At 44.2% G+C, this 16,670-nt stretch overlaps 1 protein-coding gene across 1 annotated transcript in view; it reads right to left on the bottom strand.

Moving 5' to 3' along the window:
* The window catches only part of LOC126917117 (neurogenic locus protein delta), a 48,184-nt gene extending 37,399 nt beyond the window's left edge, over positions 1–10,785 (bottom strand). The window contains exons 1-2 of the mRNA XM_050723631.1: positions 9,080–10,785; positions 4,612–4,914 (exon numbers count right to left, since the gene is read on the bottom strand). Of these exons, the coding sequence (XP_050579588.1) occupies positions 4,612–4,914; positions 9,080–9,139 (363 nt within the window). The 5' untranslated portion in view covers positions 9,140–10,785. The remainder of the gene's footprint in view (positions 1–4,611; positions 4,915–9,079) is intronic.
* Between the last annotated feature and the right edge of the window lie 5,885 nt (positions 10,786–16,670).

The raw sequence follows: 16,670 nt of genomic DNA, 5'->3' as shown, positions 1-16,670 counted from the left end.
TGTTCCTTCGTCTGGGACGCGAATCACGCAGCCTTTTCGGCCGTGGGACCACGATTCTCTGTCTCTTTCGGCCCCACCTTCTCTTCGTCATTTCCCCACCTTCCGCGCGGCTGCTTTACGTGTATATACCTATGTTTGTATGTGTGCGCCACCTTTATGCTCCTCTCTATCCTTGGCCGTCTCTGTCGGTCGCGCGGCGGGAGCCTTTCATTCGTCCTTCTCTCCCTTTCTTTCTGCGCTCCACGTCCTCCTCCGGTTGGTACCCACGATCCTCGAGTATGTACGATACGCGAGAGCCCTCGCTTGCTTTGTGGACCGCGGACACACAGGAAGGATAAGGGAAAGAAAGGAATTTTTTTAATGATTCTTTGAACCGACCCGATCATCTTTGTCCGAGTCCTCTGTCCGGCTACGAGCGACAATGAGGATTACGTTACCCGCGGTGACGAAAAATTATCGATAGAAATCCGCTAAAACACTAAATTATATAGTTAAGCTACGAAAGAATAGGAAACGAAATACGTTTGAATAACGATATTAATATTATGGAAAAAAACGTTAACGAAAAGAAAGTGTCCGTGTAGAATTAAGAGACTCGGGACAATTAAGATGAAATATATGTGCGCAAATATTAAAGAAGACCGAGTACATAGAGAAATCCACGGAACGAAGCGAATTCCTCGAGGATTCCGCACAGTGGTTGTACTGTCACGAGCCGGCGCTGTTTTAATAAGACTTGCAACGCAGTGTGTAACGTAAAGCAATTAACCCGAGAAGGACGGCGACAGAAAGAAGCGGGGAGAGAGCGACTCTCGATCTTGATGCAACCAGACGAAGGTTACGATTACGTGTATCAAGCTCGGGGCCTCTTCTGTCTTTTCCAGCCTCTTAATTAACGGTAGACACGCGTACCTCAGACAAACACGCTTGCGCAACCAACCTCTTCCTCGCTATTTCCTGGCCAACTTTCGGTAACACCAGGCTTACCCGTCTTTTCCTTTTATCTCGTGATCGACCGACAGAGGATAATTAAGAAAGGAATTCGCGAATGAATCCGGCGTGGAAAATCACGGAGGAAAGGCACACTTATTTATTTCACCTCCTCTTTTCGTTCTGTCTTCGAACGAAAGAAGCTCGTCTATCCACGCCACTCGGCTAACTGTTATTAATGATGCATTGTTGCTTTTGCGTCTACGCACCGCGACTCCCGGCAGTGCCTGTAATTAGCGCGTTTCCGGCACGTCGATCCACCCGTGCGTTCAAACTTCGAAGGATTTCCCGCTCGAAGAAGATACGCTGTTAACTACTTTCATAGCACTAAATGCTTCGTCTTAACGTGGAAGTGTACGATTCTTCATTGACCATCCGTTTAAACCTGCAAAGATTTCCCACTCGCTACATCTACAGTGTTAACTATTTTCCAATTAAATGGTCTTTATACGGTATATGATTTTTCATCGATAATCGGTACAATCGTAGATTATTATTACATAGGATATAAGATTCACGATTATTGTTGGCTAGGGTCCTTCTCTTCTTTTTTTACCAGACGGAAACCCATTCTCACGCACCGGCGCAACGAAAATAAATCCGACACTCCAAATAGCGATTACACGTACGGCGTCTATTCCTTTTCCCTGACGTCGTCCGCCGCCACATATAAGAAGAGACAGACTACCGTGCCGATTCAAAGGTTGCTTCTACACACAGGATTTCGGCCAGCCTCTCTTCCGAGAACGTCGCTTTTTTTTTCTTCCTCGTCGTCGAGAAGAGTTCCTGTCTTACAACCGACAGCCTTTTGCCGCTTTATAGCTTGCAATATCGGTCGATACCACTGTTGGAAAATAGTGGGGGTAAAGGATGGAGACAGAGAGCAGCAGGTTAAACGACGCGGTAGACAAATTTCGAATGGAAATCAGTGGCAGAAGAGGAAGAAAGATTCTGGAAGATAAATAAATACGTACACGGCTGTTGTGAAAGAAAAAAGTGAAAGACGATGCAGAAAGCGGTTTGAAATACGACGAAAAGCGAGGAAAAGGAACGAGCAAGGCGAATTTTTGAAGTGAGAACGAGAACTGGCGCAGAGGTGGCGCGAGGGGCGCCATATGGGTTAGTAAATTTAACTCTGCCCGCGAGAGAGCTTCCAAGACAACAAGGACAGGGTATAAACGGTGCGAGAGAGAACGAAAGAGAGATTACGAGGGAAGTGTAGAAGCACAAAAGGCCTAGCCATCTGCCAGTGGCCCTGCAGTGCGTCTCATAGGCAGAAGTACGCGAACAGCAACGAGAGAACTGATGTATACCAGGGATGGTGGGCAAACATTGGCGTAGACACGCTACTCGATGGCACGCGTTAACGAGCGAATACGCTTGTGATGCACCGCCTCGTCAACGTGTCGCTTTATGTAACGAAGGTGTTTGAACTTGATGGCATTCTAGTTTCTTCGCGATACTGCTGCACAACCGAATAAAAACATACCAATCTCTACTTTTTTTTCGACGAATTTGTATTATTATAATTTTATGTTGCGACCATAGTCTGGGATTCATCGTATCTACGTGTCATTGAAACCCTGTATATACGAGACAAATATACATAGCTGATAATACGGGAAATGCAAAAAGAAATTGAAGATTATCACTAGAATTACTGATCTCTAGACGTTCCTAAATATATTATTCAGAAATAATAATTAAAGAGGTATGATGAAGAGGTATGAATCATATGTCTACTTCAGCACATTAATTTTGTCAAAAGTACTTGTATATTTTTCGTAACTGCGAAAACAAGTATGACAGTTTTACTACCGCGGAATTTATTTCTCTCTAAAATTAATACGTCTAAAAAATGAAATAGAAGTGGAACAAATATTGGTTATATTCTTCCATTAAGCTTTTTTATCTAAATTGTATATCATCGATCTGTAATTATTTTATCATTTCAAAAAATCGACCGTTTCTGCCAATGCCAGGAATTACTGAAGCAACAACAAGCAAGTAATAGCAGCAACAGCAGGAGGGAGAGACAAGTGCCATCGTCCGTCTTGCTTGCACTGTCGGTTCTCGCACCATCTGCCATTCGTTTGGTCATCCTCGTCGCACCGTGGCGCGCGGCTGTGCGTGCACGCGCGCACCGTGCCACGAAATGTTCGTTTTTAATGCTGATCGACCTGCCTTTCTTTCGTCGCGACCGCGAGAAAGTAGGAAGAGGACAAGGGGGCTGTAATTTTTCCTCTGCTTACACAAATTCTTCTTTTTCTCTTGGTTCGTTTCATTTTTTCGCCACAAGGTTAATTACTCGAGACGACCGGTTACGCGTGCGATGGGCAGGTGCGGTATGTTCGTGAGATTTTTACGCAATTTTATTTCGTGTTTCAAGAATGGAAAGCAGTCTACTTTTAAAGAACGAGGTAATTGAGGCGACAGCTAATCAGCTAATTTACTTTTCAATTTTCCCTTATCGATATCCTGACGGAAGCGGCAGAAGAAGAACAAAAAAACGTGTGGTTAAAGACAACCTTTACGACCCCTTCGAATGGTTCTACTGTCGGTATTGTACCGTCGGAAAACAAGTAGAGATAAGACAACTAATAATGTCGCTAACTGTGTAACGTATATCAATGGTATGTTACTTCTGCTGTACAGGGTGATACAAAAGACAAGATGACTGAGAATCTTGAAAATTTAAGATTGTTAATAATTTGTTGGGTAAGCGTCGAAAGTTGAAGTTAACGCTACTTTTAAATCGCTTCATAGGACATAAAAATGGTTACTATGTTAATTCGCGCCACAGCTAATTTACCTAGAATGTGAAAAGATAGGAATTAAAGATCAGCCTGATACAACGAGAGATTTTTTAACTCGCGCATGTCTCTTTCGTGTTTCAGTTAACGACGAGATCTTAATTTCTCGCGCGCGTTCATTTTTTAAGACAAGGATCAAAGTTACAAGCCGCGGTCGTACCGGTGTCGTTTCTCCTCGTCAAAGATTGAGGAAACAACGTTACAACATAGAATCGACTAACTGTACCTGAAAGACGCCACAACACGCACTGATCGTTGACGTTAAAATCCTCTATAATAGTCTCTTCCCTTTTTCTACCTAGCGTGACGTGTCTGCAGAAAAAAAGAAGAAACGAACAATCACGATCGTTGAGGAAGATTGTTGTTGGAAATGAAGTCTTTGTAGCGAGCGGGAAACGTTTATCTAATAGACGATTCTCGTACGAACGTGAGAAAAACACGATCGTGCCCGATGGTTTTCATAATGAATTGACTTTTTGTTCGATTTGTTACGCGTCGCACTTTTCAGTTCCGCTTACATTACCGACGATTTTTCGCGTTCTATGCGACGCACGCGATATGTTAATGCCATCCAGTTGCAAAAACGCAGAGGAGTGGAAGCAAAGAACATCGACCAGTGTTTCATTTATCTGTTCTACAGTTTTATCGATGCCGATATTTTCAATGTGGGTAATCGTAAATTGTTTAACGGTATTTTATGCATATAACCAGTAAATATGTTTTACCATTGAGGGTAACCTAGCCTTACCGATCTATCTTATCAATTGAGCTAAAATTACGATCAATATTTCGAAAGATTGACACTTACCGGCCACGTGAACTCGAATGGAAATCTGATGGGATTGGTGAAACTTGGCATGGCGACGTTGGGGCTGAGATTAACGATGTTCTCGCCTAAAACGGGTGTGACGACGTCGCCGTATGTGCACGGCGTCGTCGTGTCGATCTTTACTTGATATTGTTTCAAGCAGACCCTGAACCTGGTTTTACAAACGCCTGAGCACTCGCCGGTCTTGGAAGTGCTGCCTGAACAGCACTTGCCCAGACTGTCTTTTCCGTACTCGTTCACGAATGACTTCAGTCTCAACTCGAACACCCCGGAGGCGTTTACCTGGAAACAAATTGGATTTCGTTCAATAAAAATTCCATTAAAGAAACAAATTGTTGATATTCTTATCCTAAGTGCGTCTCTCTTGCGTATCAATTGTCATTTAATTCCAATTAATGGATCTCGAAGAATTTCTCGCTGCACCGATTTATTCCAACTGTACACTAGCGCCACTAGGTTACAAAGATTCAAAAGGCAAACATTTCGTGATTCCGTCTTTAGTTCAATGCGGTAAAGTGGCACAATGTCGTCGCAATTTCATCGTGCGGACGCTGTGTGATTTAGTAATTCTAAGTAACTCTACAGACAGTGCGAGGTTGCCGCGCAAAGTGTACGTATACCTGTCTCATGGCGACACTACCGTGTGATGAACCAATAATTACCGGTTTTTTGGTAAGATCAAATAAATCTCGCATCTCTTCACTACTCATCGTAGTTCTTTGCCTCGCGTACTCTAACGTCATACGAGACAAGCAAATGAGGCACTTCTGATTTCGCCAAAAAACCAACAATCGTTGGCTCGCCTTGAAGTGGCCTCGTGTGTCAGTCTCGCACTGTCTGTTCGTATCTTTAGAAATATAGATCTACTAAATTGAACATTATCGCTATGAAATTGAAACGATGTTGTGTCCTTCATCTGAACCGAACTTTAACTTGAATTTATATGCTCTACGCCGATTCGTTTCCACGAACTGACGGCAACGACAGAAGAATATACAAGAAAACCAAGGAATCCTCAGAGCTTGCTCGCAACACGCGACAAACAAACTTGGCCAACACACTCCACGTCGGGGGTCGTCTCGTGCCCAACGACCGAACCCGCCGCCGGGGCAGCACGTGTGTAAGCTCGTTTTTGCGCACGCGTTCATCTTCTGTGCTGCACGTCTCCCAGGAGGAGCAGAGATATCCGCGCGAGTGACCCAGCAAAAAGTGCTTTTTTTCGCTTGACAAGACGCGAGCGAGAAACCGCTGGTAAGAAAAGAGGGAAAAGAAGACGGGTAGAGGCGCAGATGGACATTTCGCCACGCGTGCTGCCGAGCTTCGACGATCGTGGAACACGAGGGGCGTTTTCATGCAAAGAGAAAAAAAGAAAGCGTTCTGAAAGCAGTCGTAAACGTATTAACGTATGCTACCGACCGCTGTTCCTCGTCGTGCTAAACTAAAGTCACGAGAAATTCGTTACGAATCCCGATGTGTCGAGTAGAGTAGGGACGACTGCATATGTAACCAGAGATATCTGGAGGATTTCTGTATTTCGTCAAATACATATATAAAAGCTTAAATCGGTCGAAAACCAATGGCTACTTTGTAACAAAATGTCCGCTAACCTACAATGTCACTCTATGAAGACTTTTAGCGAGAGGCGTAAACACATGTAGAGGTTAAGATCGGTGAATCAGAGAGCAATCTGGGCGGAATGGTTTTTCTTCGGCGACAGAGTATCCAGTGTAAACAGAGCCGATGTGTCAATATTTCTCCGGTTCTACCCTGTCCTTTGTCGTCGTTCGGATAGCAAAAGTTCTTGACCACTGTGGACAATGCCCTACGGCTATGTGAACACGCACATACATACGCGCGCAGGTGCGCAAGTGCACACACAGAGTCATCAGACAACCGAGAAAGCCTTCCCACGAGACATTGTATAGCCTAGCAAAACTATACATATATCGTGTCTCGCGTGAACGAGAGGAGCGCACTAACCTTACTATCGAGCCTGCGGATCGTTTTACGATCCGTCCTGCGCGTCCATTATACGCCCGTTGCGATCTTCGAATTTCGTACTCGGTGACACCGACATTCCTTCACCTTTCTTTTGTCAGCAAGTGAGAAAATAAACATAAAGGACTGACATTTTTATCGCGTTTACGTTAAAACGATCGTTCCACACGCTTTTCGCGAGGTAGACGGGGAATATAGATGGCGTTTTATGAGTTGTAAGATCGGAACGAGAAAAAATATACACGGGTACGAGGTTTCGCGATCGAACGAAAGAAATACATATTCCCTCGCGAACGTTTCTCATTACGAATCGTAAAACACAGCAGGTTAGAGGTAACGCGTACACACAAGCGGTTCGCCACGATCCTCGATGAGGAATTCTCATTTTTGGCGCGCTGGAGCGCTATTCTCGGAACGAGAATGGCCGCCACCGACTATTTACGGATACAACCGGCGTTATTTCGTCACTAAACAATTTTCTAGAGGAACCCTTTAAGCACCCGTGATCCCACGTCGCATTGTACTACGTATTTCGGTATTTCCCGATTTTACCGATTTGAAGATGATGATAGATTGCTTTCGCGTATTTTCAAAGGTATGCCCGCAGCGAAGGTCGGAAAGAAATTATTGAAAAGAGAGTAAGACGAGACGGGGTAGTCTCGTGGAACGAGACGCGAAGAGAACAGACGAACAGAAGCTAGACACTTCTAAAAGAGTGGATCCAGATTTAGAGTTGTATGCCGGCGAATTCTGTTGCCACTGGTTTTCTCCTCTTTCGACGGATGGTTTGGAAATGTGACCGACAGAGAAAGAAAAAGATGGACGACGTTAGAGGGAGGGACAAGCAAAGAACTACGCGAGAAAGAGGGAAAGGCAAAGAGTGAAAAAAAAAACATCTCTCCCAGGAAGAATACACTTGGAACTCGTGGTGACTAGTGCGTGAAAAAGAAACGAAACTATTATACACGCAACCATGAAGTTGTATTATAAATACGTTGTTACGTTGAGTTTATAAAATTGAATATTTCCACAAGAGAAAAAGGACGATTGAGGGAAAAGACAGATTGAAGGTGAGTTAAAATTGGAAAGCATTCTGCAGCTCGATCGAACCTTATACACATTTACAGATATAGCGGTCGACTGGATAAATATAAGCCGCGATCGCACTTACGCAAGTACTTAATTAGACGCGGGAGAACGTATCAGTGGTGCGCGCGCACAAACACCAAAATGAGATGGTAAATATATAGAGACGAGCTTCTATTCTGAACGCACCCATCGATGGCGTGTCATCGTTTTTACCATAAATACCAACAGAGAGCTTACGACCGGTTTGACAGACGGGAACGTCTCTTGGATTCCGAACCAAAACATCGTGCCATTCATCGACGACGACGAAGGTCGCTTACGATGTGTCTCCGAGTTGACAAACGTATATCTCCCTCTCCGTTCCGTTTGACAACACGCGACACGGATTAGATCCGTTGACAAAATAATTCGTTCATTCGTATATACCACTTTATTCCTTCACCCAGAGCATTGCATGTCGATATTTTACGATATCGTTCGATTTCATTAACATTAGAACTATTCACGCATACGATCCGGAATATGGAACCTGTACCAACACAGTCAAATAGGCTATGAAAAAATATATAATAAAAGATGTTGACCGTTATAAATCTATAAAATATATACAAAGTATTGTAAATTATATATTTCGGTTACTCTAATGTTGCTTTTTCGTTTTAAATTAAGCATCAACGCTAAAACTGACCAATAAGTCATTTTGACTATTTTGGTAGTTTTAATATTAAGATATGTTATCGATCGATCTTAGTCATTTTACAAGTTTTATAGAAAGGTGGCGCGGCGATTACGCGTTAAGCAATACTCCTATGAAATCGATCGAAGCAATGATTGACGGACCATAAGACAACCTTCGATAAAAGAGCCGACGAAATAGAAGCTAATGTATCCTGATCATTTTTCTCCATCTAAATTTCGACGAACTATCATTCGACTTTGTTACATTGATATGTGACACACAACAGAATTGCAGTTTCGAGAATCGGATTGTTCGGAAGGAACAATTCCGAGGCCGGAATGTGGAGGTACGAGATATTTCGGAAGGAGACGGTTGTAAAACACTTCAGCATGCGTTTAAAAAAGAGTTTTGCAACGCGTTATACAGCAACCTACGGACGCCTCTAAAAATAAACAGAAATATTTCCACGAAACCGCCGACCATCTTTCTCGAACAATGCGAAAAAGAGAAAGAAATGGCGGTATTTAAATTTTGACCAATTTCACACTTCGCGCCTAAATAAACTTCTCTTTTCAAGGAATATTTCCGAAACTTCTTTCTTTCTAAATTTCAAGTAACAGAATCGATCGTAAACTGTGAGATCGATGAAGAAGAGAGAAAAGAATAAAAGATCAAACTTACCGCTCGGGGTGCTGGCAGAAGCACGACGGCGACCGTCCACACGAGCATCGTGGTCCACATGTTTGGTGGTTGTTTCCTTCGATGTTTACACGCCGCCGGTGCGTCCTCGGCGGAGGTGTGTGGACCGTGGTGCTCTGGTGTGCTCGTCGGCGTTACCTGCTCGCCGTAATTTCGCGAGGCTGCATAGCCACTGTACCGTACGAGGTACAAACTACTGTATCCTTCCAACACACACTATTTTTTCCGTTTTTTCGTTGATCGATTTCGTCAAGATGTCGATATAGGTAATCCTCGTTTCGATAGATGTGAAAACTTTGACCGGTTTCTATTTCACGGAAAGATGTAGCGAAAGGAAAAAAAATAAAGTTGTCGGTACGAAGGGAACTCGCGAATGACTCGCGCGGTCACTTCTGCTGGTCTGTAGCACACTGTATAATACACTCAGAAAAAGATTGATACTGGTATATATTTATTTATATTTATGTATATCCGATGGCAAAGAGGTATTCACGGTTGCCGCGAGAATTATAAGAAAATCACGCGCGATCACTGAACACTGTGTGACACACTTTATTCCATTATCCGTGGGACGCCGAGAGTCGTAGAACAGCTTCGTCCGACAGGGTACAGGATAAATACTCTTGCGCGTAGGATCTATGAAAAACACACTGGTGGTTTGCGATCCTTCGGGCGACGCCTCTCTCTTTCTGATGATTTCAATATCTCTCCAGATTCTTTCTTTGCCTCTATATGCGTATGTATCTATATAATAGACAGATCGTGTACTCGACGATTTCTATTAATTCTTTTTTTTTTCTATTTCCGTCAGCTCTTCGATCGATGTTAAAAATTCCACAACTACGCTCGTGTTGAGCGTTCGTTCGCGGCGCACGAGCCACTACGTCGACGAGGAGCACGACGATCCGCCACGAGCATAATTTTCCACGAAAAGGCACGAATACCACACTCTCCTCCTCGCCAACCGTCGCAACAACGACGAGTCGCGCACTGACTGGCCGTCGACGAACCGTGAGGAATATTCCCTCGGAGACCGCCGGCAAGAGTAGCACGAGAGGAGAAGTGATGTCGGCGATGGTGGTGGTGGTGATGGAGGAAAGAGTAGGAGGAAGAAGAGAAGGGTAGTGGTGGAGAGGCGAAGGTGGAGGTGGAGCGAGGATACCCTCGTCGTGTGTGACGAGTCAAAGACGAACGGGAGAGTCAATGTGCTTTTGCCTTCGCACACCGACAGAGGGGAAGAGTTTTCGTAGGGTTAAGGGGAAGGGGAAAGCAGGAGAAGTTACACACTATAGAGAGAACCGGCACGAAAGGCACTACTCCGCAGCTGAGCTACTACTGGATCCAGAGATGCGCCCCTTAGCCCGCGGTACCGGTGCCAGTAAGCCCGTATTTTCCTTTGTGAAAGTACTGTTCGATCGTGTGCGTACGTATGTCGGTATACGAGTACACCTTGATCTCACTCTCTGTTCAGTTAAATGTATTCCTATCCTTTTTCCGTTCCCTCGGTATACACACCGTGTGGATATATATGTACGGTTGTAACTTCCACTAGAAAAGCTCTGTGTGTATCGTCGAACGTGTTTCCGCGCCACTAACAGGCAACACTAGCGCCACACTGTGGTCACTTCGGGAAACACTATAAGCATCGTCTGGCTCACGAAACACTAGCAGCGCGTGATCGACAGATGGCGAGTCCGATCTCGGTTTGTTTCGTGTACACGATGACTGTATAGGAATTTTGCCGAATCGTGTTGACTATATAGTGTCTGCGCGCGCCCGCCTCTTTTCCTCGTTTTACTTTCTATCTCTGTCGCTCCTAGGACACGACAAAACGGAAGATATCCTTAGGTGATAAAGCGTAGTAAACTATAGTCCGTCTTTCTCTCAATTAAAAACGCTCTTCTACTTTGCGCGAACACGCGTGCGCTTTAAGTTCTGGAACGACGGACTATGTATCCGCGTCTACACCACGGCGTGCAACCCTCGACTGGAGGTAGTAAGCCGGGAGCACCCCTACTTATAATTGTGGTCCCGCCGGGCCCCCGGCGGGAGGGGTTGGCCAACTAGAGGGGTGGTGGGTAGCGGCTGCGCCCGTGGCACTACGTGTGGAACTCTAGAGGGGTACGGGGAATTTGGGCGAGGGACCGTGAGGGGAAGAGGATGGTAAAAGAGGCAGCTGCAGGCCGGCTGCACGCGCCCACCCCCACCACCGTAGCCCCTGTACGACACCCCAGCCACTCGTGCGGACTTCTTGCCCGCTTTGCTTGCCTGCCTGCTTGCTTGCCTGCTTGTCTGTCGTGGAGACTCCTCGGGGCGCCTGTCTTCTCTCCCGCCCCCCTTCTCTCGCTCTGCTTCCTCACCTCTCGCCAATGTCGTTATGTCTTCGTCCTACTCCTTCTTCGGGCTCCTTCGCATGCTTTTCTGCTCTACCTCCCTTCGTTCCAACATTGCACCGGTTACACTCCCCAGCTTGTCTCTTGTCTCTGTTCCACGAGCCACGATAACTCGTACCAGCCGTACCCCATCCGACGGCACGCGCCGCGTGCCACCTCCTCGTGACGTCATACCCTTCTTTTTAAGCATATTACGCTTCTTACGCGCCGCGATACGCTCACAGACCGAACGGGTTACGGGAGCCCGGGCTGCAGTACTTAAGTCGCGATATACACCACCGCTATCCACTGGCCGCTACTCGCTAGTTTGATTACGTCCAAGTATTGGTCCTTTCCTCTCCTCGTATTCTCGCTCGATCACTGTTACTTCGAAAGAAATTATGTTACAGGACGCGATCTGAGGGTGTTCTTTAGTAAAATTGTCTTTAGTAAAATTATTGTGGGATATGGTGGAGGTGACGAAAAAGTTGCGACAGTATTTATACAAAGTGATAAATACTCTCGTATACATGTAAATAATTAAGTTGGATAAATACATTTTTTCTGAATTAACAAGTGTCCTGCGAGTTATAGACAAGAGTGCATCATCTCCCGCGTTGTACTCCATTGTACATATTTTCATCGATCAATGTTGCTATCTCCCAAGTTCCACGAATAAAAATGTTTATTTTAAAAACACGAGTACGAAAATGGACCCGCGGCTCTCGTTAGTAAAGCGTATCACCCCGATATTGGCACTCAATTCGCTCGCGAATTGTTGAGAGTTAGGCAGCCTATTCGTCGAACGTTTCTGGTTTTGTCACCCTTCCTCGGTTCTTTCAGCGGATGCGTAATACGCAAAAGTCTCCTGGGTCGGTCTGACGTCACTCGTTGCAAAACCTGATGGGGTGCGGTGAACCCCACCCCGTCTCTATCGGCCCTCTATGCAAGACGCATAAGTATTAAGTATATGTGGTGTAGTGTACGGGGTGACAGATTATTACGGTGCACATACTGCTCGTCGCGGGCTTTTGTGCTTGGATTATAATACCCTGGACCTGTTTCGAGCACGAATCGACGTCCCCCCTATTGTTCCCCGGCGCGAATCGCATTTTTCGTACCCTCTTCGATCCTTCATTTAGTTTTCGCAGCCTGTTCCGCAAAGTGCCATGGACAATAGTGCAGTCGTAAATCTAACGTTATGGCTCGGAAACTAACTGTACCGCTCGTAAAATTCTCCTGGTCCATCCTCGTTTTCACTTTACTCTATCATTTTACCATGTTCGTCTCTTCCGATTCTGTTTGACTCTCAATTATCCTAGTAATTCTCAAATATCCTCCAATGATTCATGATCATCATAGTTTAAATTATATTACATTTGAGTTTAGATACTTAATTTTAAGATACGTAATTTTACTTTCTACATATTTTATATTTTACAAGATAAACCCTAGCAAGCATTTGAAAGTTTCTTCATTTGTTACACTATGAAAGGGCTAAAATGACGTACTCTAGTACTGTTGCGTAGGGCACCTACCTAATGATACCAATTGTAGGTTAACCACATAATTTATTTCGCAATTATATAATCGTGAGCGGAGGAACAAGGATGTATGCTATCAGGAGAACGAAATCATGGCCGCGTGATGGAGCAAACAGTGCTAACAAAAGTGATAACGTGTCACGAAGGAGAAAGAAGCCTTTGTTGTTTTCATGGCGTACACTACGGGGACGTGTGGCGACCATGGTACCCGTAGGCCGTAGGTGTATGGTATACTTCCGGTCACGAGGTGGTTCAACAGGTCAGACCAAGGGGGAGCCAGATGGAACCACTTCCGCCCCTGCTTCTGCCACTACGCTGCAAGTAGTACTCCCTTTCCATCCTTTTCTAAGCATATTCAGCATATGAGCACTGTCTCCTACTTTCTTATCCTATTCTCTTTCTCTCAGATTGTGTACGGCTTGTGTACAAACAGATTGAGGTAAGAAGATAAATCTAGAAATTAGAGAAGAGATTGCTGTCGATATAAACAAGCCCTCATGAAAGGTTCATCCATATTAATCTTGACAGATCAATCTCGATCGGTTACTCGATATCTTTATTATTTACGTTATCGAGATTATCTAAATTTCTATAACAGACGTCTAGGTGCTTTTTCAGATAGCGCACGTTGTCTTGTACATGTTCATTTTACGTCATTTTACGTTTCGGTTTACATTTTGAATTTCTAAGTATTTCATATTTTGCCCCGATTTTATTATTACGTATGTAGACAAAATTTCCTAGCATTCCAAGTCCTTAAATCGACTAAAGCCAAAAATGATCGGTGATATATTTCGGAGGTGAGAATTTATAATATTTCGAAATGTAAACGAATTACATTACCATACTATTAACTCTTTAACTTTTGAATAATTTTCCAATTCTCTCACGCAATTGTCACCTGAAAAACACGCGTCGAATTCCTGCGACCCACAGGTCTTAACGTGGCGGTTCGGTCGATAGGCGCGGAACACGTGAATCCGTCACGCGACTCCCTTCGTTCCTTTCTTCGTTCGCCGCTCTTTCATTCATACGTGCTGCCATATAGAAGACCGTTTCATGTATGCACGTACAGGAAAGGGAACGGGCAAAGGCCGAAAGATAGAGAAAGAAAGAGAAAGACCGTGACGCATCGGCACATGCGCCCGTTGCACTGGTATGCGTACTTAGGCCGGACTCAATGAACTGCTGACGCTTAAGGTATACTACACGACGTGGTCTAGTAATAGGCACATGTGTGTACCATTAGAGGTAAGCGTGTGTTCGGGATCTTGCACGCTATGATTGGTAGTTTGCGGTCATTCTCTACGGTTCTTCACCGAGACCAGCCATTTACGCAGTCCTAACACTTTATCGGTTCGTTAATCCTGCAGATCGATCGATCGATCCGATGGGTTATACCTAACCGACGCAAGTAACCGGTGATTTCCGTAATTCTACCCCACTCCAAGCTTCCTTACTTCTTTTTTCCACCTTTCTGTTTCAATGTCGTCCATCTGCTTGTTTATTCCGGTTCTCCTTTGGAGAACTTAATTTCTGTTTGATTGCAGCATCTGCCGCGTGGAAATGAAGGTAAAAAGGAGCGGATGAGAAAGAAGGGGCGAGGAATCATTCTAAATCATCGAAGGGGTTAAAGAAGCGCTAGAGATAGAAATAAGTATGTTACAAATAGGTCTGACTATGAGTGGAAGAAAATTCTCGTCATCTTGTTTGTACATCCGAAAAAAAGAAATTATGCTTTTAAATTGATTTAGATCTGACCGTTAAGTACCTTAACTTTTTGTACTTCACTGACGCCATTGTAATAACGTTGATCGTGTGAAAAATTCTTTATTGTCACGCCAGTAACGATCTTGTCAATCCATAATTTGTATAAATATTTATTTTTCCCCTTATTTTCGAATCTGAACCCTAGGTTTTATAAACTTTCGCCATAAGCGCGTGTTGTTTGATGGAATCATACAAGTTTTAAGCGCATTTCGTCCAGAACGAAGATCGCGTTTCACTTGCGTGCACACGGTCCAATGTTCCTTTTTTGGAGAACGAACAACTTGGCGAAAAAAATGGAAGAATGTGCAATATGGTGGACGCACGACGATAATTCGATTAATTAGCGCGTCTATGTGTGCGATGCGTGCGAGCTCGGCATGCTCAGGTTTAAATTTCATCGTGTGCTTCGCCAGTGAGTGGCGACATTCGCCCCCACATTGGTTGCGAGCAGGTGAAGCACAAATTAATCGATCTCTTAAGCGACACACACTAATGATCGTAGACACGCCGATTATGTTAATTTAACGCTGCTCGATTGTCTCCTTATTCGATCATTGGCCCCTGTTACATAAATCGACCAAGGGAGAAACGGCCAGCTTAATTCCAAGTTATTTCTGTCCCGAACACGGAAATGCGGGTCTCGTGTTATCCTAAATAATTCTTATCTTCGATGCTTTGGCCGACGTTCAAGCGTTTCTACTATCAGCGCTCATATACATTCGTATTTGCGTAATTAGAATCGTGCGAGGGTTATATACGGAGGAAGATATTTTCGAACTGGAAGAGTGAAAACGGGAAAGACGATAAATATCTTGCATTTTGAAAATCATACATAATTTTGTCTTTAAAAGATTGATCAAGAATTTTTATTTGTATGCAATGTTATATACGTGCAATTTCCTCGTTTATTATATAATAGCGGTCTTTGTTAGGGAAGCTTTACAATGAAACAGGTAGATCCAACGAGATTTCAAGTTCCAGTCGGTGTGACAACAGCGTTTTATGACACAAGAGGGTGACGTTGGGGTGGTTTTCTGTTTGCAGGGCTCTTTGAATTTCTCACAGACCAGAAAGTGGTTCCCAAGTGGTTTGTTTACCTCGCAAGCACTCCTCTTAATCCTTCCCTCTGTTTGCTCCGCTATCTTGATTCTTCGCATTTCATGGTCTTGTCGTCACTCCAGTTTTCACGAACCTTTTATTTTATATATTTGTTGCCACCTTTTCTATGTTTCATCTTTAAAAGGAAAATTAAATTCGTATACTCGAGTGACGCTCCATCGGTCATTATTTCAGCTTTAACGAATCTTTTCGTCACATTCAACATTTTCTCTTTCTATATCTGTATGTTCAAGCGATGATTGTATCAGTTTAAAAGGGTCGTTCGATTTCCATTTCCAATTCCGCGAAGCGACTCCCCCTGGATTATTCTCGTCCATGTCAATTATCACGGACGATGAAATCATGTATACGAAACTAGAAACGTTTCGTGACACGAAATACGCGATCGTACTTAGGAGGAGTGGTTGGATTCGTTTATTAGGTGTTTCGTTGGATCAGCGTGATTCACGTAATGACGCGTAATCCTCCGTAGAATCGCCTTAATACCAGTGTGACGTTTCCAGCCGATTGGCGGAGATTTATCGAGGGTCGATTGCTACTTTAAGAGGGGCTAGTTTCAGAAGCCCTGGCGGGCAGAGGCAGTCTCGCGTTCTTCGACTACATTAGAAAGCTTCGTCAGGCCAGTTTAGTCACGATGTCCGAATTAAATTCTCCTTACAGCTGCTGCCTCGCCTGTCAATCCACTCCCAACAAACGCTATTACTCGCTACTGAGTGTTTCCTAGCTCTGGATAGTCTTCCTAGAATCATTTTATAATTATCGATATAA

The sequence above is a fragment of the Bombus affinis genome, chromosome 6, assembly GCF_024516045.1.
Source record: "Bombus affinis isolate iyBomAffi1 chromosome 6, iyBomAffi1.2, whole genome shotgun sequence".
NCBI lineage: Eukaryota > Metazoa > Arthropoda > Insecta > Hymenoptera > Apidae > Bombus > Bombus affinis.
The sequence above is the reverse complement of the archived record's forward strand: the minus strand, read 5'-3'. Positions and strand labels throughout refer to the sequence as shown.